The following is a 26,823-nucleotide window of genomic DNA, read 5'->3' on the forward strand; positions in this document are numbered from 1 at the left end:
TCAGTGGTCACCATGTTGTACGGTTCCTAAATATTTCACTATAGAACTTAGTCTGGGTAGCGCCACATTTAATTTGTGATAGAATTGCAAACAAAGCTTGTTTGCTGTAATGTTTATTCTAGTGTTATGTCTTGCCCATTTGACTAATTTCACTGTGCATTACTATAAACTATTTTAGTTTGTTTTTGCAAACTTGAGAAGGTTGTTTGGGTCAATTATTTTTTAGTGGTAATTGACAGCAGGTGTCACATAGAACTTATTTTGTGTTGTTAGCAAAACAATACCTCTCACAAATGCTGCATTTATTTGATACAGTAAAACAGAAATATTCTGAAATACTATTACAGTTTAAAATAACTGTTTTGTATTTTAATATATTTTAAAATGTAATTTAGGCTTATAATGGAAAATCTGAATTTTCAACATCATTACTCCAGTCTACAGTCTCACTTGATCTTTCACAAATCATTCAAATATGCTGATTTGCTTTTTTCTTCTACTTTTTTTAGGATTCTTTGATGAATAGAAATTAATTTGTGTGTTAATGAACAGCAATTTTTTTTGAAGTAGAAAACTTTTGAAAGATTATAAATACTTTAAGCAGACAATACTAATACAACTATGAATATGAAACCTGCAGTAAAACTAATATGATTAATATCATTTGACAGTGTCTGGTAAGGCTAAGTTCACACTACACGACTTTAAACGTCGGCAGATCGCTGTGCTGTTCAGACTACATGACTTGATTGTTTGTCTTTAAGTCGTTGTGGTGTTCACACTACGTGACTCTATGTAAAGGATCCGCAACCGGGGGTTACACACTACACAAGCTGACAACAACTCTGTCACCCAACGACTCTACAAACCACGTTTTGTCACGAAAACACACACGAGAATTGGAATGGGAATGACGCGAAACAACACGTGAAACAGGAGTTGTTTATTTGAAAATGGATGTTGGGAAGGAATTAGCGCTACAAGCTGTTTGCTCGATGAAAACTTTTGCTCCATTTATTGTGTCCAAACTTTTCTTTAAGCCATGTCGCTGCTGTTGTTTTTCTTCCGGTGACCTCAACCCATGCCTTGCTCTCTCACTGGCTGTAGCTCGTCACAACACCTGGCACCACGTGATGTCGAGTCGGCTGACTGGTCCAGATATTTGGCATGCTAAATATGCGTCAGTGAGCCTCTTTGATGCATCGTTGTGTAGTTCAAACATAAAGATTGCAGAGCGCCGATCACCCGCTGATTTTCCCCCGACCTGTTGGCGAGCTCGTTAACTTGCAAATCGGGCTTAAAATCCTGTAGTGTGAACTAGGCATAAGGCTTTACATATTTGTCAACGCATGACTCTCAGACGATTCTCTTGATCTGTTAAACATACAGTGGAGTGATCGCATGATTGAGTCATGTATGTCGGCAGTCAGCTAATAAGGATGTGAGGGCGGTAACTTGAAATGTCAAATGGTGTGCAGCTCTACATTGCTTTAAGGGTGTTTTCACACTTTATGAAATCTCATAAATCTGATTTATAAAAAATATATTTTTAACAATAATAAAAAACACCCAGTTCTCTTTCATTTACACTATTCCTGATTTTGAAATTGGAGTCAGATCTCTTTTTGGTCTACTTTTTATGTTTAGCGAATCGTACTCAGACCACCTCCTGAGCTGGTGTTGGTTTAGTTCATTTTAAAGAATTCTGGGTTCATTTAAGTGAATTCCAGACCCCTGAAGATAGCTACTAGGGTTAAGATTTTTTTTAAGTCTCTTTTGCTCACTATGGGGCCGTTTAGACGACAAAGTTTTCAGCCAAAAACGGGAAACTTTTTATGCGTTTTGCCTGTTTGTTTACACAACAACTGCGTTTTGGGGACTGAAAATGCATATTTTTGAAAACGGGTTTCAAAGTGCAAGTTTTTGAAAACGCTACCGTTGTTGTTTCCATGTAAACACCCAATATGGGAATCTGGAAAATGGTGACGTCATGCGTGTGCGTAGTACGTGTTAGGTATGTAGACATGCACAGTACGTGTCGATTTTAAAGGCAAGCGCGAACAAACATATACAACAATGGCGGAGTACATTGTACTGTTGTTGCTGTTTAAGAGTTTAAATGGCAACAGGTACTGTTTACTAACAAGGTGACAGCTCCAACTACTGGCCTGGCATATGTAATACAGCGTTTTTGTCCATTTTCACGGATATGTGTAAACGCGAATCATTTTGAAAACGTTGCCGTGTATACGTGAAACTAAAAACGCAAGGGAAAAACTTTTCCTTTTTCGACTACATCGTTGTCGTGTAAACGTAGCCTAAGACTGCTTTTATTTAATCAAAAATACGGTAAAAAGAGTAATGTTGTGAAATATATTATTACAATTTAAAATGACTGTTTTCTTTTGTAATTGTAATTTAATATTAAAAATAAGATTTTTTTTCTGTGATGGCAAACCTGAATTTTCAGCATCATTACTCCCAAAAAACAAAAAAAAACTTTACCCCAAATTTGATTGGTAGTTTACCGGCACCTAACAGTTTAAATTCAACATGACATTCGTGTTTGTGTGTTCGACTTGCGTGCGATCCGATGTGTCACAAGCTCAGATCCAAAACATTTCTGTTTATCTGATATTAGATATTACAGTCTAGGTGTCTTTGATTGTTCTCTTATCAAAAGCACAAAAAGTTTGCTGAAGGTGCGAAAGCATGTGATACAGTCTACATGGTGTAATAAAACCTCATGGTGCCAGTGAGACAGGTCAAGCCACATTCACTTGTTGTTTGAACTTTAGCTGAACACCACTCGCTCACATGTCTTAAGGCATCTGCATCATTTCTACTCAGTGCAAAGCAATGACTTATATTAAATTGAAATGCATTCTTTTAATTGTACCCTCATAAATGAAAACAAACTCTCATATTTTTTGCATTCACAATGTTTTAGAGCTATCTGCAAAACTGTGCTTTTTTGCTTGTACTTTCACTCCATGAAACCTATGAGGGCGTTCCTTTAGCTATTATAGAGGCAGTTTAGGCCTTGAGGACTTTTAGTAAATTAACTCACTCTTCACGCTTTCACTTTTAATTTGTCTACTTACAATGTTCAACAATAAATATAAGGGTACATTTACACGACGGTGACGTTGTGAGTTGTCTTGTAAATGAACAACTACAAAAAAATAAAATTTTGGTTAAAAACTGTCATATAATGCCCACAAGAGAAAACCATGAACATACAGTGTCTTTTCCAAACAATCTCATACAAAGTATTGTGTTTAATAGCATCCTGTGATGGAAATTACATTTTAGGCTGTGAAATAAAATAAGCTGACTCCTTTGTCTTGCCAGGGCAAATTTCATAGCTGGCAGTATATGTTTCTACACGCAATTAAATTACATTTTCATACTGGTTGCATTATGTATAATACATTTGTATAAATGTCAGCTTAATGAACAATAAAAATATTATGTTCACATGTTAGATTTAGCTTGATTTTTCTTTTTCTTCACTCTTCTTTTCTCAAGCACATTTCTTAAAAATCAAGCATGACTTTAACTGACAATGTTGTCCCCTTGGTTAATAAGTACACTAATCTGTGCCTGCTCTTGTGTGACCCAAGAAAGTTTGTGGAATGTTGCATTGATATTTTGTCTTTGTTTCCACTCTGACCATTAGATCATCATCGCTGTGAGCCAGCTTATCGCTGATGTGGCGCTAACAGGCAGCTCACGTTTCCAGGAGTCACTGTCCATCATCAACAACTTTGCCAACAGTGATAAAGCCATGAAGGTGCAGTAGAAAATTCAAGCTGGAATCTGCAGTAAATTTTCAATCTACCTCAAAAATAATTTTCATTAAGGGGCCGTTCACGGGTGGTAAATATCCCCAGCACTCTTTGAAAGTCAAAACAAAGCATCTTTTTAATAATTTATTTATAGGTGTACCACAAAACACATTTGCGCCATCCAGAACATCAGGGGCCTGATGTACTGTATAAACCTTGCCATGCATTTATCTAGATTTATGAAAAATAAACAGCCTGTTAGCATTCATTTGGAAATCCTTGGGTTTCATTTTACAGTAAATAAAGTTAAGGTTTATCTATATAGCACAGGGGTCAGCAACCTATGACAAGCAAGAGGGATAATCACTGGCACGCAAGCAATAGGGAAAGCTGCATACCGATGTACATTTTGAGGTAATCATTCCTCATAGTCACACAGCCTTTTACGAGCTATAAATACTATAAAGTGTGAGAATTAACCTGTGCTAATCTACAGATGCATGTGTCTCTGGCAAACCATTCACGCAACTTTGCATACGAGGCGCTTTACATCAGTGCTGCGCTGTGCTTTCACGTGGGTTAAGTCCATTTAGCACTGGGGCACAGGATGGCATAATCTGTATTTGAATGATAGTGTGCGTCTGCAGTGTGATACAAGAGACATGAAAGAAGCGCCGGCCTCAAATAACCGATGTGCAGTCATTATACTGCATTGCTATTGATGACAGTCATTATCGCGGAATAGACCATAGTCAGGTTAGATGTCATACTGAATTTAACACGGATGAAAACAAGGCTGTAAGGGGTAGACTTATGTTCTTTACAATGGCATGCACTGTATAAAGGTTCTAGATTGTGTTTTCACAACTCAAAACTTTCAGCTGAACAATCAGCATGTTGTTAAACAACAGTACAGTCCATTGAACGCACTGTATTTTTTATCCCTAGCAACCTCGTTTTCATTCCTGTCTAAAATGAAATATGCTGCTGCCCTGACTGAGGTCTATAAGAATCAAGCATTTCAGAGAGCCGTGTAATAAATGGCAGATAGTAAAGTAATTGCAAAAAACCACAACCCCACAACACTGTCCCCACCACTTTTTAAAACAAAGCCAAGTCATTCTTGTGAGATGTAGAAAAAGCCACAAGACATGGTGTCAATAAAATTTGCATAGCTCAGGAATTTAAAAATATCACAGAGGAATGTGACTTGTGCGAACAGCTGCAACACTTAGTATTTTTCAGTATACGTTTTTTAGTATACTTAGTAGAATTATTTTTGCTTCTGTTGTTAAATATTTGTTTACATTTTAAAAGATGAAATCTAGATGATCTATATGTCTCCCCAGACCACAACGTTTCCATCTGAAGTGAAGGGTCTGACGATGAGAATTCGTACGGTTTTGATGGCCACTGCTCAGATGCGTGAGCACGAAAAAGACCCAGAAATGCTGCTCGACCTTCAGTACAGTCTCGCCCGATCGTACGCTAGCACTCCGGAGCTCAGGCGGACATGGCTGGACAGCATGGCACGAGCACACAGCAAGAATGGAGACTTTTCGGAGGTATGTTATTTTGAGCACGTGATGCAGTGTTGTTTTGTTGGTGCAGGTGCATTGGAAAGGCAACTTGTCAACTTGTTTTGGAAACAACACATTCTAAATGGATGAAATTACTGTAGATGCTCAGTCATGATGTCTGTAGGCCCATTTTAAGCCCCACCTCACCCTGAAGCTGTAAGTAAACCCTGAATATCATTCTACACACAGGTTACAGATCATATCAGCTGTTTTACGGTGGAAATTTCAGAGGAAACACAGTGTTTGTTTTCAGATGTTTATCATAATGCCATACATCGTTTCATTCGGTTTTCAATTTAATACCAATAAATTAGCATCAGCTCACCAAAACTGCATATGTTTTCAGCACCCAATATTAGCTGAGAGTAGGGAAAAATAGATAGATGCCGTATAGATACACAAGTTAATTTTTCCCCCCATTTATTTTTCTGGTTAATCTATAAATGGCACAATTTTTTTCAAAAGATCTGGTTAGTAGGATTATTTGCATCTTTCATGTATTGTGCAGTTCTTTTGCAATTTTTAGGTGTATTTTTCATGTGAAGATGATTTCCCCTTTAGGGTACATATCTCTATATAGAAACCGAAAACGTTAGTTTTATATAAGTGTGACGAGTGGGCCGCCCCACTCGTCACAATAAGATTATAGTGGCTTTTGTATGGAGACCTGTTTCCGTCTCAGAGAAACAGATAACAATTGAAACTTCATTTTTAATAATAAAACTGTGTCACAATTACGTCCTTTTATTTTGTACTCTGAGGAGGGAACAGGCTTCTGTAATGAATTAAACACCACCACATGGCACAGCATATGCGCCGATTCCCGAGCACCCACAGGAAAAACTCAAGATATTCTCTATTCACTATCATATTGGTGAAACATATCTGGCAAACTCTCCAGTGCATATTTGTGTTTGAGATTGTCTGGAGAAAGTCAAAATCCTTATATTTACAGCGTTTTTTTGTGGTGTTGAGCAATGTAGCCAATCACAGACATATCGGTTGAGTTCTTGAACACAATGGCCAGTTAGAAGTGTTTAAGTTAGAATCCACTTGCCGCTCAAAACACCAGAGTTTTTGTCTAGTGCTGAGATTTGCAAGCTTGAATCCACTCATTATAACAAAACTTCATGAGATCGTGATGAAATAAGATGAGGGACAGCTTTTTAGTGAGCTTTTTGTGTGCTTTCTAGGCTATATATAATCCATTCGGCCACATACATGCTGCAAAGTTTAGGGAATGACATCCACATATTTATGCGGTATTCACACTCGAAAGAGCAATGGACGGGACAAAAGTATACGTAAAAATGTTTGTGCATTGAGGCTAGAGCACACTCACTAATTTCTGAAGCACCCTCAGTATTTAATTTTGGAACCGGGCCTGGATAAATGAGCAGTTTGAGCAGTTTTCTTTTTCATTAGCTCATATTTAGGCTATCGCATGGAGTTTTATGTGGCAGTAGGCTATGCTTCAAAGTTGGAAAAAATGAGCAGGATATTTGTTCATTTCATCCATGAAAATCTCTATACAGTTGGTTAAACATTAATGCACACGGGCTTCATCGAATACACCTTGCATCTGTTGATTTAATCGTATATGTGGATTATTTGTTTTTATTTAGTGTCTCTGGTTTCAACAGCTCTGAAGTTGGGCACCCATCGGCACAAACATAAATCGGCGTCTATGTGGCACAGTATTCAGTTGTCAAAAGCTCTTTTTTAAAAAGTTTGTCTATATAAATCCCTGTTCAAATACAAATATAAATATATTAAATACCAAATGCCAGTTCTTTTTAAACCATCAGCTTCAATGTTTGATGTAATCATCTTACAGTCTAAATGATCTAGTGATACATTTGATAAAATACATTTTATTTAACATTTTACTTTTATAGAAGGCATTGAAAAGGCTGCTGTAGGAAAACGTTTAGTTTACTTTAAAGTTTGAAGTTTTTCTAACACTCATTCAACCAACTTTAGGTACTTTTAGATAGTAATATTTGGCCCACCAAAAGTGAAAGATATGATAGCCTGCACTATCGCTCCCTTAGGTATAACTGTGCAAGACAGCGTGAGGACTCTGGGTATTATAATCGATTCATCCCTTAGTTTTGAAAAACAGATCAAATCTGTTGTGAAAAGCAGTTTTTATCAACCGAGACTGATCTCTAGGTTAAAGCCCTTTATTACTTTTACTTTCTTACGTTATTCATGCTTTCGTTACTTCAAGACTAGACTATTGTAATCCTCCCTACATTGGCTGCCGGTTCAGTACAGAATTGATTATAACATTTTATTAATGGTTTTTAAAGCACTCCACAACTTGTCTCCAGTATTTATTAGTAATCTTTTAGGATTTCTTACATCTGCCAGGACCTTAAGATCAGCGGATCAACTGTTGCTGGCAGTCCCTCAAACTAAAAAGAAGTCAAAGGGTGACAGAGCCTTCTCAGTAGTTGCTCCTAAATTGTGGAATAGCCTCCCACTCTATATTAGGCAGGTCCCTTCTATCGAGGTTTTTAAGACTCTGCTGAAGACCTGTTTGTTCAGCTTGGTTCTTGAGAATTTCCCTAGGTGCATGTGAACATATTCACTATTGTTAAGGTTATACTGTATTTTATGTTTATGTATATTCTGGATTATATATTTTTGCATACTGTTGGGCACTTTGGGCAACTTGGTTGCAATTAAATGTGCTATTTAAATAAATCAAGTTGAAGTTGAAGTTACAGATAGGCAGAATCTTACAAGGGCACAATATATTTTGTCAGACTTTAATTCTTTATTGGGCTTTATGCACATCAATTGTCTTTTGATGCATTTGATAAATGTACATTTTTATTTGAAACTGATGTATTTTCACCTTTCCCCATTTTTGTTTTGGACCGCCTGTTTGGGGATTTCTTTAAACAAAAACTTTAGCATCACATAAACCAGTTATATTTTATGACCATAATTAATGGCAAGCAACCCTCTGGAAACCACCTCCTGGCAGTAATGTTCAGGGTATTTTAAACAATCTTTGTAAGAGCACCTGTCAAAGCCTTGCCTGACTGAACACTGGTCAATCCTTGATCATTTAACAACAGTTCACAAGAGACTTTCATTGCTATTAACTTTTTCTGTTTACATTACGTGATTTATGAATTATTTAAAAATTGGGCTTAATCTGTTCCGTACTCTTCTGATATGTTTAGGTTAGCAGCACTGTTTAATTCTTCATGTAAATATATCCCCCACAGAATAAAAAACAGGAACTGAATTGGAATAAAGGTCACTTCCTTGCCAGCATTCTCTAATATTTCTATTTTAGTCGCATACTGGGAATATATCCAACAACGGAAAAGATTATATAACAGTAGTTCCTTGTGCAGTGGATCCCCTAAAACATATAAATAAGGATAGTTATAGGAATAGTTCACTCAAAAATTTAAATTTGCTGAATATTTATTTACCCTAAGGCCATCCAAGATGTAGATAAGTTTGTTTCTTCATGGGAACAGATTTGGAGAAATTTTACATTACATCACTTGTTCACCAATGGATCCTCTGCAGTGAATGGGTGCCATCAGAATGAGCATTTAAACAGCTGATAAATCATCACAATAATCCACACGATTAATTTCTTGTGAATGAAAAGCTGAGTGTTTGTAAGAAACAAACTTCACAAGATGTTAACGGATGGACTGGAGTCATGTGGATGATTTGTGGATTATTGTGATGTTTTTATCAGCTGTTTGGACATTCATTCTGACGGCACCCATTCACTGCAGGGGATCCACTGATGAGCAAGTCATGTAATGCTACATTTCTCCAAATCTGTTCTGATGAAGAAACAAACTCATCTACATCTTGGATGGCCTAAGGGTGAGTACATTCTCTGCAAATTTTCAGTTTTGAGTGGACTATACCTTTAAATAATTTTGACATGGATGAGCTTAAAGGGGTCATATGATGTTGCTAAAAAGAACATTATTTTGTGTATTTGGTGTAATGAAATATGTTTATGCGGTTTAAGGTTAAAAAAACACATTATTTTCCACATACTGTACATTATTGTTTCTCCTCTATGCCCCGACTTTCTGAAACGCGCTAATTTTTACAAAGCTCATCGGTCTGAAAAGCGAGGTGTGCTAGCTATCCAGGTGGCCAGCTATCCAGTGCGTTGTGATTGGCCGAATTATTCAAGCGTGTGATGGAAATGTTACGCTCCTTACCATACTGTGATCCCTTGTCCCGGCAGGAGCGACGAGATAAAAACATTAAAACCCATTATAAACAAGGTATTTGTTGCATCCAGTGGGGACATAATTACTGATTATAATGACTCGTACTGTCTTTTTACGCGTTGCATTGCATCGCGCCACGTAAACATAAAACCATGTCTGCATTTGTGATCAGAGAAATGAAAGATTCATAATCAAATGGTTGACTCTTAACTTTTATAAAGAATATCACTTTGGATTTGAGACTTTAGTCTTTGCAACTTTACAGATCTTCTTTATGCACCAAGAGCTTGTAACACTCCAAAGAGAAAGGAAAATTTGAAATCGCATCATATAACCCCTTTAAGTTCAGTTCATTGTGTATGAGATTTGTTTTCTTAGTAATGTGAACCTTATTTTCTCTGCTGTTGTATTTTCACAGGCTGCTATGTGTAATGTTCATGTTGCTGCATTGGTGGCAGAGTATTTGCACAGGAAAAGTAAGTTTGCAAAGGGTTCTTTACTTTCAACAAAGGGTTCATGCTAATTTATTAGGAGTAAAGACATTCTTCCTTAGATTATGTGTCCTATAAATCAGCCGTAACTGTATTTTACACTGATCGCTAAATTGGAATCAGTCTGACCTCATATTACAATGATACATTAATTCTTACTTTGTTTTTCATTTATAAATGAACAACACAAAAACAGTAAATACCTGTGGCTCGTGTAATTTCCCTCATTTTCCCCCATGCAAATAATGGTACTGCTCAGGACAAACACTTTACTATCCTAGCCCTAATTTGTGGTGCATAATGCAAATGGCAATGCAAAGTCTCAAACAATGTGTCTCGAGTATTGTTGAATGCATTTTAAACCTGTTTTTTCTCTTCCGTTTTTATTTTAAATAAAGCATTCATTAACAGAAATCTTTAATATATTTGATCGCTTTTAAAAACGGTTTTGCCAATTAAATAGCAAATTAATTTTGTTAAATGCTAGCAGTTTAGAGGTTTGTGCCACCCTAAACTTCTACAATGTAAAACTAAAAGGATGTCGCAGGTCCCACAAATTTACATAACTAGAAACCAAAGATGAAAATGGTATTGTTTAAAGGACTGCTGTATGTTTCTCAGAAGTCATGTGTTGGTAACAGTGATGCAGTTATTTTGTAATCCTAATCATCAGCTTTTCGTGAGTAATCTTTAATAATGCAATAGCTTATGTACCGTGGCCCCAAACTGTATTTGGATACACAAGAAAAAAGCGTGGTAAAATAAAAATGTTACATTTCATTACATTACATTTGAAAAAAAAAATCAGACCAAAATTCAAACCTTCTTTGACGTCTTTATTTTAAAGAAACATGGCACAAGCAAATTTTTCAAGCAAAACAATTCATTTTATTAGGTTTAAATGAAAAACCAACTACTGTCTTCAACTACTGATTCATATGTTTTGTAAACAGTATAAAGGGTTTTCGCTAATCTTGTGTTAATATAGTGGCATATTTTCTGTTATCTTATTGTTTCAGAGCAGTTCCCAAGTGGACTGGCAGCTTTTAAGAAAATCACCCACAACATTGATGAAGAAGGAGCAATGAAAGAAGACATAGGGATGCAAGATGTGTACTACACTGAGGTAAACAACACCGACAGATCGAACCACATAAAAGACCCTATCAGGAGTATGTTTGACGAACGAGTCAAAAGATGTATTTGTGAAACTTCAGTTGTACATGTGTGACAGGATGTCCTGGTTGAGCAGTTGGAGGTATGTGTTGAGGGTCTGTGGAAAGCCGAGAGGTTTGAGCTCATAACACACATTGCGAGACTCATCATTCCCGTTTACGAGAAACGGCACGAGTTTGAGGTAAGAAACAATGCTATGCAGATTGAAGAAATGTGCTCATTTTCCTTTGGCAAGTGCTAGATGCCCAATTCTTTCACAATGCTGTGGTTCTTTGAAGCTCCTTCCTCAATAACTAAACTCTTAGAAAGCACAAGCACACTCTGACCAGGCGTGAAAGGATTGAAGTAGCTCAATCAGATATTCGTATGGGTGGTGAGGGCGTTATCAGTCATTATGAAAAGAGCCTTGATCTATTTCACTTTCAGTTACTCTACTCGGTTCATGTAGTAGTTCAGTTCACGTTCCCTATGTGTTAAAGAAAAAACCCAAACCATATCCAAGGACCAGAATATCGTAGATTATTAAGATTATTATTATTTTAGAATGATTTATATACAGTTATAGTATTTATTAACTTTTTAGAGGTATTTTAAAATACAAAAATTATAAAAATATGTTGTCATTTGTGCAATTTTATGTACTTTTGTCTATTATTATTATTATTTATTTGGTTTAAGCTATAATTGAGCTAGTAGCCACCCAGAGCACCATAGCAATGCCTAGGCAAGCACTTGCTAGCGTTTGCGCTGACATAAACCACACATTTTGTAAATGTAAAAATCCCTCTCTGAAGTAAATAAGAAACATCATCCTCTGCCTTCTGTAGCCACTGTTTGGAAAGCCATTCATAAACAAACTCTTCTACATGGAAAATTTCCCACAGTGCCAGCACTATCATGAGAAGTTTGACCCTTCCAAAAGTCTGTCTTTTGTTTAAAACCGTTTCCACCAACAGACACACATGCAAATCTTAATCTTTGAAGCTCTTGAGTTATTTGACTCGATTAAATCGCAACAAAGGTGTGTGACATTTATTGCATTGCTTTTTATGATATTTCTTTAAATAAAAATGTGTTAAATGATTTATCATGTTCTGTTATTGGTGTTAATAAATGTAAAAAAAAAAAAACATCAGTTAAAAAACTGGTCTGTTTAATAAAGTAGTATATATTATGCTAACAAAGGTGAACAAATAAGATAACCTGTGATTATTTTGTGCCTTTGCCTTGTGCAAATAAATTAACAACTTGCTAGTCATTATTTAAACTGTTTTTTGTGTTTAATTAGATTAAATTTCTTCCATTTGACTTTCCATATCAATTTTTTAAATGACACCCATAAATTATGTATGAATATAGTGTTATTATAATATTGACAATTTGTTAACATTTTTTCCAAGTAATTTCCGTACCATTGGTTTTAGATGTTTGAGTAAATGGCACCACAGTGAAGGAAATTTTTTTTTTCAGGAAGATTTATTTAAGAATATGTGTCATGAAAGAACAAACATGTTTTTTTTAGCCTACGCCAATTTACTCTGCTCTAATAAAGAGTCAGTTCTGAGGAAAACTGTTTGCAAGAGACTTTAGACTTTAGAATATGTACCTCTGTTAACAAAGACATCAGCATCCTTATTAAAGTTTACACACTTTTAAGTTGACATACAGTTGCAGACATGGTCTGCAGTTCACTCATCACATCCGACCTGTCATTTCCTGCTCTTGTTCCTAGTCTTTCCTCAGTCATCTCTTTTTATGTCGATAAATGTGCTAAGACAAGCAATCTGTTAAATTTGAACTTTTCACAATTGTGACCCTGGACCACAAAACCAGTCATTAGGGTCAGATTTATACATCAAAAAAGATGAATAAATAAGCTTTCCATTGATGTATGGTTTGTTATTATAGGATCATATTTGGCCGAGATACAGCTATTTGAAAATCTGGAATCTGAGGATGCAAAAAAAATCAAAATACTGAGAAAATCGCCTTTAAAGTTGTCCAAATGAAGTTCTTAGCAATGCATATTACTAATCAAAAATTAAGTTTTGATATATTTGCGGTAGGAAATGTACAAAATATCTTCATGGAACATGATCTTTATTTAATATCCTAATGATTTTTGGCATAAAAGAAAAATCGATAATTTTGATCCATACAATGTTTTTTTGGCTATTGCTAAAAATATACCCATGCGACCTGATCTAAACAGCAGTGCATGAAAATGACATACTAGTAGTTCTAACATCTCACACACTCCCTCACATAGCTGTTATTTCTCTCTTTCTCCTGTAGAAACTGAGGCGATTGTATGACACACTGCAGCGAGCTTATGCGAAGATATTAGAGGTGATGCAGTCTGGCCGACGTCTGCTGGGGACTTACTTTAGAGTCGCCTTTTATGGGCAGGTGGGTTCAAATGATAGCGTACCACAAGATTCTACATGTGTAGCTTTGACTTGCTTTTTGTTACGACTTCCCAAAATTACTTCTCTGTGTAAAAAAATTGATATCATGGATCTCTTGTGTGACTGATATTGTACATATCAGACGTCAGTGTCTAGACATTGTCAGGCTTTGAGATTCATCTATTTTGGTTCATAAATTGATGGCTAAAATATGTTTCGAGAAGATAGCAAGTATAACATCAAGCACATTTTTACACTGCCTTTCAAACGTTTTGGGTAGGTGACATTTTGTAATGTTTTTGAAAGAAGTATGCATTTATTTGATCAAAAATACAGTAAAACAGTCAAATGTTGAAATATTATTGCAATTTAAAAGAACTGTTTTCTATTGTAATATATTTTTAAATTTAATTTATTTCTTTGATTCAAAACTGAATTTTCAGCATCATTACACCAGTTTGTAACAGTTGTACTGCTTAATATTTTTGTGGAAATCGAGATAAATTTTTCAGGATTCTTTGATGAATAGAATGACTTGTTCATTTTGTATGTATCTTTATTTATTTTCGGACCTCAGGTCTTCTTTGAAGAAGAGGATGGAAAAGAATACATCTACAAAGAGCCAAAGCTAACAGGTCTGCCTGAAATTTCCCTTCGCCTGATAAGTCTCTACGGAGAAAAGTTTGGAGCAGAGAATGTCAAAATCATCCAAGACTCCAACAAAGTAAGAAGTCATAGGGTTTCTGTTTAACCTTCCAGCTTCCTGTATTGTGCTGAAATGACCATGAACAGCAGCTCATCTGAGTCGTCATGCAGGAAAGATTCGTTTATGTTAAGAACAAACAAACATCTAGCTTGCAGTCTTTGCATATTTTTGAGTATTTAAATTCAGAACTACTAAGCATTATCTTTATTGAATACCCCCCCCCCCCCCCCCCCTCCCAGTGTCATAGTAAACTCTGCCATCTCACTTTCTTTAAATAAAATAAACCACACATAAACTTGCTTATCTTACCCACAGGTTAACCAGAAAGATCTAGACCCAAAGTTTGCCTACATTCAGGTCACATTTGTCAAGCCCTACTTTGATGAGAAAGAACTGGCAGAGAGGAAGACAGACTTTGAGAAGTGCCACAACATCCAGCGTTTTGTCTTCGAGACTCCGTTCACATTAACGGGGAAGAAACAAGGTGTGGTTGAAGAACAGTGCAAGCGGCGAACGATACTTACCAGTAAGTAAGCAAACAGCAGGAGATCTGGCATTACTCCCAGTATATCGTAATCTTTTAAATCTGAACTTCTTTTTTTTTGCAACTCGTACATCAACTCTGCATTGTGTACATGTCCACGTCACCTTTTAGTGCTTAAAAGAATAGTTCTTAAAGAAAAAATATAAATGCAGACTCACTTAAGCATCGTTTCTTAGTTACCAATATTGTTCTCCACTTGGTATAGATCATACCTTGACAAAGGCTACTTGTTTTGCTGAAACCTTGGTAACTAATAAATGATGCTTAAGTGAGTGTGCAGTTGTATTTTTTCTTTATTTAGTTTGCCCCTTTAACTTGCACCTCTAAAAGGTGTGTGTTTGTTTTATTACTTTATTGTTTAAAGGAATAGTTCACCCAAAAATTAAACTTTGCTGAAAATGTGCTTATCTTCAGGCTGTCCAATATGTAGATGAGTTTGTTTCTGCATGGGAACAGATTTGGAGAAATGTATCATTACGTCACTTGTTCACCAACGGATCCTCTGCAGTGAATGGGTGCCGTCAGAATAAGAGTCCAAACAGCTGAGAAAAACATTATAATAATCCACAAGTAATCCACACCACTCCAGTCCATCAATTAATGTGTTGCGATCAAATGGCTGCATGTTTGTAAAAAACAAATTCAACATTAAGGTGCTTGTAACTTCAAACAATTGCTTTTGGCCCAAAAAAAAATGAGTCCATAATCCATAATAACGCTTCCTCCAATGAAAAAGTCCATCCTCTGTTTTCCTCTCAAATCAAAATCCACCTGTTCAGAACTGTGCTGGACTGTTTCCACTTGTAAACGGTGTTTGATCCGTGCACATTTCTGTCCTGATTCAGATGAGATTACTTTTTCACTGGAGAAAGCAATGTTATGAATACAGGGCTCATATTTTAGCCGGAAGCAATGGGAAGGCTGATACATGTTTAAATATGTCATTAACGACAAGTTGTTCAGTTCGAGCATCAGAACGAGAGTTTAAACGGCTGATAAAAACATCACAGTAATCCACAAGTAATCAACACAACTCCAGTCCATCAATTAATGAAGCAAAAAGCTGCATGTTTGTAAAAAACTAATTCATAGAGAGCTGCTTTTTTTTTTTTAACCAAGCATAAAAAAACACAATAAATCTGTGAGTGGTTAAAATTGAAGCATTGATATGGTTACCACTGTCAATAATCGCAATTTCAGAAGTGACTCATGCTTCATACACGCATGGAATGATCATTTATGGTATTCACTCTCACATTTAAATGTGGTTGTCACTTCTTAAACTTACAGTGTGTCTGTGGCCCTTATAGCGTGAACAGGCGAATGCTTGTAGACATTTACATGCTAATTGCAGCATCCATCTTCATAACCCAAAGAAAATGGCACGTGTTTAATACTGTATAACGTTGGTTTAATAATTGATGAAACTAAGAAAAAACATTTTCCACGTACAATGGCAATGACATGTTCCCCATGGGCTAAAATGTGCCTGTTCTGCAAACTGGCACGCACTTGTATGACAACTTTTGTGAGCGACCTCAAAATATCACTTAGATAATGACTCTTTTCAGATGGCTTCTTCAAACAGTCAATATTGACAACAGCAGGTTTGTGTCAGTCATAGATGAAAATTTTGATATGCCACTATCAGATCACAATCGCTGTCTTTTGTTTTGGTGATGCTTGTCAAAAGAATATTGGTTTGTTGACCATGTGTGTGTTTTCATGTTGTTTGTGTCTACAGCGGCCAACTCATTTCCCTATGTAAAGAAGCGCATCAAGGTAGTGGGAGAAAAGCACTTGGAGCTGAAACCGATTGATGTCGCAATAGATGAGATGAAAGAGAGGAGTGCTGAACTCACTAAGCTCTGTTCTAATCAGGAGGTTAACATGATCACACTTCAGCTCAAACTCCAAGGTTGTGTTAGTGTGCAGGTACTAGTATGCATTACACACTCTGGAACTTTTAGCTCACTACCGTTCAAAATGTTGGGGTTTTTAAAGAAATTATTACTTTTATACAGCAAGAAAGCATTAAATTGATCAAAAGTGACAGTAAAGAGATTTATATTACAAAAGATTTCTTTTTGTAAATCGAAGAATCCTGAAAAGATGTATCATTGTTTCCACAAAATATTAAACAAATGTTTACAACATTGATAATAATATGAAAGGTTTGTTGAACAGCAAATCAGCATATTAGAATGATTTCTGAAGGATCGTGTGACACTGAAGTCTGGAATAATGATGCAAAAAATTCAGCTTTGCATCACGGGATTAAATTACATTATAAAGTATATTAACATAAATGCAATAAATGCATAATATCATGATCTACAGAATAATGTTTAGTGAATGATTAGAAAATAGAACAAAGCATAATTTTAATAGAACAAAAAAAAATTAACAGCATAATTTTAGGAACATCAGGTTTTTTGAAATAATAATTATTTATTATCTACAATGTGTTAATCATGGTAGTATTAGTTATACTGGCTTCAGTTTAAACGGGTTTTAAAAAAAAATATATATATAGAATTTTGTTTGTACTGTGATACTGTTACTTTTGAGGTTTTCATTTAATGTAAATTGTTTACAATTTAAATCAGCCCCCCACCCACATTATAGTAAACTGCTCATTATAATGCAAAAAAACCATTTACAGAATATTTTTAAATGCAGTTTTTCTCTCCAATCTTGACTTCAGTTATAGACTTGCACATGTTGATTAAACTGACACAAGCTAAATTTCCAAGTAGGTATAACTGCAGACCGGAGATCTCCAAAAGTGGGCAGAACCTCCAAAATGGGGCGGGGTCTCTTCACGCAAAGATTTTCACCATTGGCTCTGGCTTCGGCCAATTGTTATTGACTTACAATTCAAAATAAACATTATAAATTAAACATTGTTTCTAGTTGATCTAAAATAAAATATGCTATATAAATAAATATTCTCCGTGAGAGCAGAGCCCAAAGCTCGTGGCCAGTGGTGTTCGGACTGGAGTTTGAACCTCTGCGTAATGATATAAACGGGAATCACCCACGAGCGGGAAATCCACGAGAAAGATTTCATTCTATCGCTTTGTTCCAAGCAACACGGGCGTCCAGGGGCTCGAAATTCGCAGGGTAGGAGGGGGTAGTGACGCTGGGTGTAACTAAATAGGTGCCATTGTCCGGTGAGGTCCGGTTGGGGAGTTACGGAACGATCTCATATCGCATAATCTTATTAAATGTTTATCTCCTGAACTGCATCTTTCTTTACCAGCTATTCAGCGCTAATACCGCAGTGCAGTCAATTTCACTGGTTAAGGTTAGGGTCAGGTGTGGGGTAGGTTTAGGGGTTAGCATTTTTTGTAGCATAGTGTAGGAAATCAACACTTTAATTGACACAACCAATAAAATCATTAGAATCAGCTGTGGGGCGGAGTTTGCACTGAAGTGGATTGGAGGAAGTAATTGCGCATGCATGTCATGTGCCTGTCTGTCAATGGGAGGAAGCCACGCCCTATTTTGGAGCTCCCACCCCGTTTTGGAGTTCCCGCCCCCATTTGGAGATCTCCAGGCTGCAGTTATACCCTTCTCAAAATTCCCTTAATGCAAAACTAAATTCCTGTTAGCCTGTAACAGGAAAAAAAATTGTAATGACTATTTTTGGCAGTTTTGTTATAATGTGACCACATTTTGAGTGTACTGAGCGGTCTTTTCATTGATGGCGATTTGCAGGCAATCATTTCATGCATCTTATACCGTTTTTGGGCTTATAGGTGAATGCGGGTCCGATGGCTTATGCCCGAGCTTTCCTTGATGAATCTAAATCTGGTCAGTCCAGTAAGAAAGTAAAGGAGCTCAAGGAAATATTCAGGTATGTGGTGTTCAGATGCAGGTATTACTTTTGCAGTTTGTTGAACTTAGAAAGGGAACAGATAACTACAGTATGTGGCTACATAACAAGGAAAGGCATGGTTTGGTAAAACAACAGTTACACACATAGATACATGGTTTCTGTAGTTGGATGTATGTGAAAGATCTATACGAATATTTGTAATTGAGATTTTGTCTAGACACACAATTGGCTCATCTGGTAAAGTCTTTAAGCTTCTTGAGAACTTTAATTTCAAGAGAATGGTAACTCTATTAAAAATAGCTGAAGCTGAAGTTAGCCATGTTCAGGAAGCAACCAACTGCAGGCCCGGTTTATTCAGTAGCATGTATCAACTTGCCATGTTGCAGGAATGTATTAGTTATCATACCAGGACATCTTATTCTTGTAAATGGAATTTGTTTATAGCACTCTCGTCAACATTTTTGTTACAGTTTGTTTTGTTTTTTTCTCTCTTTTTTAAATACAAGTCCATTTTCCACCCTATAAAATTGTCAAATTAAATCAGACAAATCTTTTGCATTTAACTACTAGCTAAAAATAACATGTTAGCAAAAATAACAAAATATTTTTTGCTACTTTTTTTATTGTTTAGATTATTATATTGTTTCTGTTATGCTTAAACGTTTGGTTATATTTGTTGCAGGCAATTTGTCAATGCATGCAGTATGGCTCTGGAGATTAATGAGAGACTCATTAAGGAGGATCAGTACGAATATCATGAGGGACTAAAGACTAACTTCAAAAGCATGGTGAAAGAACTTTCTGATATCATCCACGAGCAGGTATTTGTTTGGTCATTTCCATTTTTATAGTTCTTGCAACATTTATAGTTCTTGTACTTCTTTCTACTTCTATACAACAAATTAATTCAGCCACGGGGTTATTATAGTTAACTAAGACTAAAACCATAAGACAATATTTGTTACTTGAAATAAAATAAACTTGAACTGAAATCTATCTATCTATCTTAGTTATTATTTTATTTTAATAAAATTCAAAATATCAACAAAAAAATAATAATAAAAAAATAGTACCTAAAATACTACTACAATAGAGTGGAGGAACTATGACGTCTGAACCTGGAAGTGTAATTCCAAGCGGGTTCCTTTGAGATTTTCCTATGGGGTTTTTCAATTTATGAGTAGAATAAAGCCTGTGGTAAACAAATCTTGACGATACTTTTACGTTTTCTTCTACAATGTAAATTACACACACTCACAGTCCAGTTTTTATCTACTGTAGTTACTTATTAAAAACATAAATTTTCAAAAATGAACATAACTGCTTCAAAATTTGTGTTTTGGGTATGGATGTGTGTAATTTACGTTGTAGAACAAAACGCCAAAGATTCGTCAAGTTATGTTTACACAGGCTTTATTTTACTCATAAATTGAAAAACCCCATTGGAAAATCTCGAAGGATTAAAAGCATGGAATAACATATCTGACGTCATAGTTCCCCCACGCTATAATCCTGAAAGAACTAACTAAAATAAACCTGTTCAGCCCAAACTGCTTAGCATACATACTCCATTCAAATGCTTTCTAGAATCTAGATCATTTGGTGTGCTTTTTTGTTTTTGATGTTTGTTGAAACTTTAAGATCAACTTAAAGATTTAAAATCCTACATTGATTGGTGCCATCTAATTGGCAGCGGTGACGTCTGTGTAATATTAGATGCTTTCCCTTTGGTTTTCAGATTGAACTGCATGTCATTGATACAAATCTGATGGCAGGGTTCCCACGCTTCTTGAAAGTGCTTGAATTAAATTTGAAATAAATTGTTTATGGTGCTATTTCAAAAATGGTCCTATATGTGCTGTCAAAAGACAGCACTAATGATTGGGGGTGGAGATTGGATAGCGCGAAATAAAACCTAGCATGTGTGTTGATGTGCTGCCTAGAGCCCTGTGCGGGACTGTTTTCTAAAGCCTGCTCCCGCTGAATTTCTGACCATTACTGCCCGCTCCCGCAACGTGTGTGTCCAGCTACCATAAACATTCTAATATTGTATGTAATTTTTGCACATCAGCGAGCCGCTATCAATATGCGGGGTATTCAAATCGCATTTGAATGAACACTCGCTGTCTATTCTCACTTTCTATTTCGTGATCAATCGTGCTCTGTGGGATAGCGCGAAATAAAACCTAGCATGTGTGTTGATGTGCTGCCTAGAGCCCTGTGCGGGACTGTTTTCTAAAGCCTGCTCCCGCTGAATTTCTGACCATTACTGCCCGCTCCCGCAACGTGTGTGTCCAGTTACCATAAACATTCTAATATTGTATATAATTTTCACACATCAGCGAGCCGCTATCAATATGCGGGGTATTCAAATCGCATTTGAATGAACACTCGCTGTCTATTCTCACTTTCTATTTCGTGATCAATCGTGCTCTGTGTAAAGGGAGCACATCTTACAAGATCAGATATTTGTCAATAAGCTCAGGATCTGACGAGCAGCAAATCCTCCAGCATTGTCAGTCATCTCTCTCGACCCGTGATCAGTCAAATCTGACTCCTGCAGCTCGTGTATGGATGAAGGGTTGTCAACTCCTTGTTTTTTCCATGGAATTGGGCTACTTTTAAACCGTTGCCATGGGTTTATTTCCCTGTGGGTTAAAGGTTTGAAATACTGCATAAATTGCTTTTGACTGAAATCCTTATTGAAACATTTTGCATGCTACATATGATAAAACTGTGCTAGATGTTAAGTTTTGTGAAGGAGGGCCACTGGTAGGAAGGAAGGTTTTTTTTTTTTGATCAGTGTACATAACTAATATTTTAGGTATGGAAATTACATATTTTGAGTTTTGATATTGGGATATGGTCAGTGCGCTGTTTTGGGCTGTTTTTGACTGGCATGGTTTAGTTTTGTCACGCAGACCTGGTAACTCTGCAAAAAAAGCAAAACGACAGTAGGGGCGGTGACGCGGTGGGCAAGTAATGTAATCGGTGTACAACCAAACACCGTGTAAACACATGTATCTCCATTATTCTTATATGGGCCAAATCGCGGGACTGTGGATTGGCGGGACCTGCGCTACATTTTTTTTGACTGCCCATTCCCGCCCAGAGTAAAGGTAAAACCGTCCGCTTCCGTGAGATTTGCGTCCCGCGGGATCCCAATCCCAATGCAGCCCTCTAGCGCAGCCTTTCATGAACCTATGGAGAAGCAGTGTTAATTAACAGACCCAATGCCAGGAAAGTGCACCTGTACAAGGTTTAAAATGTTCATGAAATATTTTCAAAAAATATTGAAGTTTTGAGCAGCTGCATTCCTCTAGGTCAAAGATGAAAAAATGGGATTTACAATAAAAAGTGATTTACAAAATAATTTTGACTTGAGGTTATTTATTAATGAGTAACGTCTCCCTATTTAGTGAATGTGCACATTTTTAATGTTAACAGGTTTTACCGTGTTATTACAACATTTAACCTCGTTTTATTCATTTAAAATTTTTTGAAATTCTTTAAAATTTAAATCTTGTACAAGAACTACAGCAAAAACCAGTTTGATGCAAGAAAATATGTTTTTATCAATATTTGAGAAATTGTATTTGAATATTACCAGTATTGACTTCAATGGATTTCATTAACTTCCTTTGAACAAGACTCAAAACGGTCTAAATTTATGAAACCTACACATTCAAAATATCATTATTACTCTAAAAATGTAAATGTTAAGTGTAAGTGAAATGTTAAGTTCTGTAAGATCTTTCATGATGGTACGAATGCTGGGGTGTGAATTTGATAGGTGCTTGATATAAAAAAAAAGGTGCTTTAAAAAGTCCTTGAATCTGGTGTTCATGAAATGGATATCCTGTGATGGTCTCTCTGTGAAATGCCACTTCTCATAAAAATGTTGACCCATCATGATTTTGTTTCTCATTTTTTGTTTCGGTACCTAAACCCCAGAAATGTATTGCCACACCAAGTTATGAAAGTTGTGAAAATCTGAACAATCTGAAAACCTTTTCTCTTTGATTGCTTTCACTGTTTTCGTTTATGTCTGATTTGATCTGCACTGTGCATTATGATGCACTTCCTAAAAGATTTAAAGGTCGTCATTCACATGTTAATAAAGTTGTTTGACAAAAAAGACAAAAAACGTTTTGCTGCCTGAAGATGTGTGTGAAAATCTGAACAATCTGAAAACCTTTTCTCTTTGATTGCTTTCACTGTTTTCGTTTATGTCTGATTTGATCTGCACTGTGCATTATGATGCACTTCCTAAAAGATTTAAAGGTCGTCATTCACATGTTAATGGCAGTTTTTGCTAGCATTTGTTTGCTTGGCCAGTTTTAACTTTGGACCCTGTGTAATGGTTTTGATGGTTTTTGCGGTTGCAATAAGTTTGTAGCAATTACAGACTGAATTAGGATTACATCTGTCTATACTCTTGTCCATGTAGACTCCAGGAAATGGGCTAACTGGCCATTTCCCTCAGTTAAAAACAAATAAACAAAAAAAATGTACTTCATGTTTTCACTGCTTTAGAAATTATTATTTAGAACCTTTAAGGTTTCATTTTGTTCCTCTTATGACTTTAAGTCAGTGATTGGCAGACAGGTTTGTTATTTGGTACAGTGAAAGGACAACAGGTTTGATCTGGTTTGTCTTGCACGCTCAGTTATCCTGGAGTGATTGTGTCCTGAGAAGACACACTTGAAGGAAGAGTTTGAGAGTGAAAGATTCAAAATACTTTTCACTTTGGTGTTGTTTTTGTTTACTAAGAATAACAGTTTTTTCTGTATTTACTCTTGTGATTTGACACTTGTCTTATAGACTGAAAAAATGGAAATGCAGATTACCATGGTTTCTAATTGAATGTGTCAACTTAGTGTGAATTATTGACATCTACATTAAAGACCATTGTTAATTTTTAATGATTTACCCATCTGCCACAGTGATATTTTTAAATTACCTTCATTTGGGGGCTTGCAATATATATACTTTGATTTATTAATCATTTTATGGAATTGATTTAAAATGTAACTTATTTAATAAAGTTTAATTAATTGACAACTCCATTAAATTTTTTGTGCACATCACAGACTGTTAGCACTTGTTATCAAAGCATCAATGCACTTTGCTGGTTTTCTTTAGAAGCACAAAGCCCCATATCTTTGCTTTGCAAACCTTGACTAAGGACCGGTTTGACAAGTTCCATTTAATTATTTGCCATCACATATTTATTTCTTCATTTACAGTTTAATCCTAAGAGCAGTCATATTATATGTCTAAAACACACAAAAAACATTGTAATCTTGGTTATTAACCATTGAAGAGTGGATTGAATTTTCAGACAATTTTTAAAATTCTAATTTACTGTATGGTTTAAGATTTTATGGTTTTATAGTGATAAAGTGAACATAGTAAAAACTAGGCTAGCTAAACACTGGCTTGGTTAAGCTTAATCTATTTTAGTCTTTTTCCCTAGAAGTACATGTGTCATTATGTTAATCTGATTTAGTCTTCTTGACCAGTGAATTTAACCATTTAGGTGAAGTTAACAAGATGCAGGTACTTAATTTTTAAGTAGGCTAGAATTAGCTTGAAACCATTGAAAATGCTCAAGTCAGAAATTAAGCTTAAGTCAGAAAATGTGTTTTATTTGACAGTTGTTAGTATTTACAGTAAAAACAGTTTAAAGGCACAATATTAATTGTATGCAGATCATACAATACAATATAATCCTTAGGCAGTTTTACATATTAGGGATGCTCTGATCCGCCTTTTTTGCCTCTGATAGCTAGTGCTGTGTTCGATACGACGATGTATCGTCACAGAGACGATACGAGTATGATACAGCTGTCTCTGTATCGATATTGTGGCACGTGCGCAGCAGTGGACCGCACTTAATTTGAATACAAGAACACCGTTTAAAATGGAGTAGAAAAGTGCAAGGTTTCTAAAAAAAAATAACGAATGGAGCATAATATATAGGCTACAACAAAGTTTAATCTGTCCGCAGAGGAACACAACCGGGGTTGCCTGATATAAAGAGACGTAATCCCCGAAACAGAGCTTCACACTTGCGCAATACGTAAATATCTGCTAAGTGTGTTACTTATCTTTGTCAACCTGGCAGCCATGTGCACGTACACTCTCTCTCCACTGTGGATAAACGCGCTTGCTTTCTGAAAACACCGGCTAGCTTGCAGTTTAGCGATCTCCACTTCGATATTCTATTCTCAGAAAAGTGTAATTCATCAAGTGTTCGTTTACGAGAAAGAGAGAGAGGCTGTGTATGTATGAATTACCACCGTTTTGCCGTGTTTCTCTATTAACAGTGAAGCTGTGGCTTTAATTGCTTTAGAAACGACGATGTTACCAGCTCCGTTTTGAGAAAGATAATGTAGCTCTTCAGCGATTAAGCTGTTTTATTGATAAAATCGCGGGGCAGCACTAAAAAGTTTGTCTGAGCGTTAAGAAAGAATGTCTGTGTGCGCACGCAGCGTGATATAGTGACTAGAACGTGTGTGAGTGAGCTACAGTGAAGACAGCGCATTAGTTTAGAACTCTTCTAATTGTTATTTTTTAAACTTAGAGAGTGTGTTGATTTGTGCAATGATAACCTACCAGCAATGTTAAGATGATTTTAATATATTAGAATGAGTACATTACAATATAAATTTATTTGAACGAGTTCTTTATTATTTATGGGCTTAAAAACAAGATGCAAACAATCAGAATAGTGTACCTGGTGGGGAGTGCCCAATGTAAACATGAAACATATGCCATTACCTATATTGTACTGTGGTACAGTTATGGAGGCCCTTCATAATGCAGAGGTCAACTGCCTGCTCTGCCAATAGTTAGCAATGGCCCTATAGTATGCAGTAAACAGCTGTTTTACCAAATTCTGCTGAGGTGAAATTCAGTGCAGTCCTGTATCGTGATACGTATCATACCGTGGCCTCTGTATTGTGATACGTATCATATCGTGACTTTGCTGGTGATACACAGCCCTACTGATAGCGATTCCGATACCTGTGGTTCAATATTGGCTGATACCGATCCGATACCAGTGCAGTTGTTTTGTGTTCTTTTTTTTCTTTTAAACCAATGTAGAATTTCTATATCTCTATGTGTGGAACTGATAATCACTCTTTCACAATCTACTGAATACAGACTACTTCATTATAAAGAAAAGTAAAATAAAAATATGAAAAAAGATATGTACATAATCTATGACAAAAGTATATTATAAACTAGGTTAGTGGATAATTCAGCTGCAGAAGTTATTCTAGAAAAATCAGTGCGGTATAATTTTATAAATCCAAATATTTAGGATTTAGTGAAAAAACATTATTTAGGGGGGAACAAATAAAAGTGTAGCACTAAATCTGGTCAAATGTTACACATTGCTATTTGCATTGTCATAAAATCCATTCTTGAAAAACAGTATATTTATATAGAAATAAATACAAAAAAATTAAAAGACATTTATTTTAAATACATCAGGTAGCCAGCGCTTCACATTAAAAAGTTCAAAGGGAAGAGATATTGATGTGTATAGTGTATAATATCTGTGCAACAGTTTTAGCCTTTTCTTTTAACAGTTTTAAATTTCAGTTACTGTGTGCGATAAAAACTAGTCTTTTATACTCCCATGTTTTGTTCTAACAGACACCCGGTAGCAAGTAACATGATTTAGAAGCAACGATAAACTTCAGAAGACTTGGAATATAGTTCACAAAAACGTTATTGTGCTTTATAATGCTTTTATGCCTGTCGTGCGGCTTAACAGTAACACACAATAGTATGCACAATATCGGATTTGGATCGGCCCTGTCTGACCAATACCCGATCAGGCAAAGAATGGCAGTATTGGAGCTGATACCTGGTTGGCACATCCCTAATACATATGAATTTTAATGCGATGAACTCTGCAGTTCTCGTCTCCTGTATGTGAATGTACTTTCTCTCTCACACAAATCATCATCATCAGATTACAATCACATTATTTTAAGTGCATGTCAGAGCTCTTGGAAACACTTGTACTTTCA

General features: G+C 36.0%; 1 protein-coding gene across 1 annotated transcript in view; it reads left to right on the forward strand.

The window, feature by feature from the left end:
* The window catches only part of dock11 (dedicator of cytokinesis 11), an 82,922-nt gene that overhangs the window by 55,030 nt on the left and 1,069 nt on the right, over positions 1-26,823 (forward strand). Inside the window, exons 40-50 of the mRNA XM_016242060.1 lie at positions 3,683-3,796; positions 5,141-5,356; positions 10,022-10,079; positions 11,114-11,220; positions 11,329-11,451; positions 13,566-13,679; positions 14,256-14,402; positions 14,700-14,910; positions 16,673-16,863; positions 18,693-18,790; positions 19,455-19,593. Of these exons, the coding sequence (XP_016097546.1) occupies positions 3,683-3,796; positions 5,141-5,356; positions 10,022-10,079; positions 11,114-11,220; positions 11,329-11,451; positions 13,566-13,679; positions 14,256-14,402; positions 14,700-14,910; positions 16,673-16,863; positions 18,693-18,790; positions 19,455-19,593 (1,518 nt within the window). The remainder of the gene's footprint in view (positions 1-3,682; positions 3,797-5,140; positions 5,357-10,021; positions 10,080-11,113; positions 11,221-11,328; positions 11,452-13,565; positions 13,680-14,255; positions 14,403-14,699; positions 14,911-16,672; positions 16,864-18,692; positions 18,791-19,454; positions 19,594-26,823) is intronic.

Source organism: Sinocyclocheilus grahami, unplaced genomic scaffold, assembly GCF_001515645.1.
Source record: "Sinocyclocheilus grahami isolate Dianchi unplaced genomic scaffold, SAMN03320097.WGS_v1.1 scaffold645.1, whole genome shotgun sequence".
Taxonomy (NCBI): domain Eukaryota; kingdom Metazoa; phylum Chordata; class Actinopteri; order Cypriniformes; family Cyprinidae; genus Sinocyclocheilus; species Sinocyclocheilus grahami.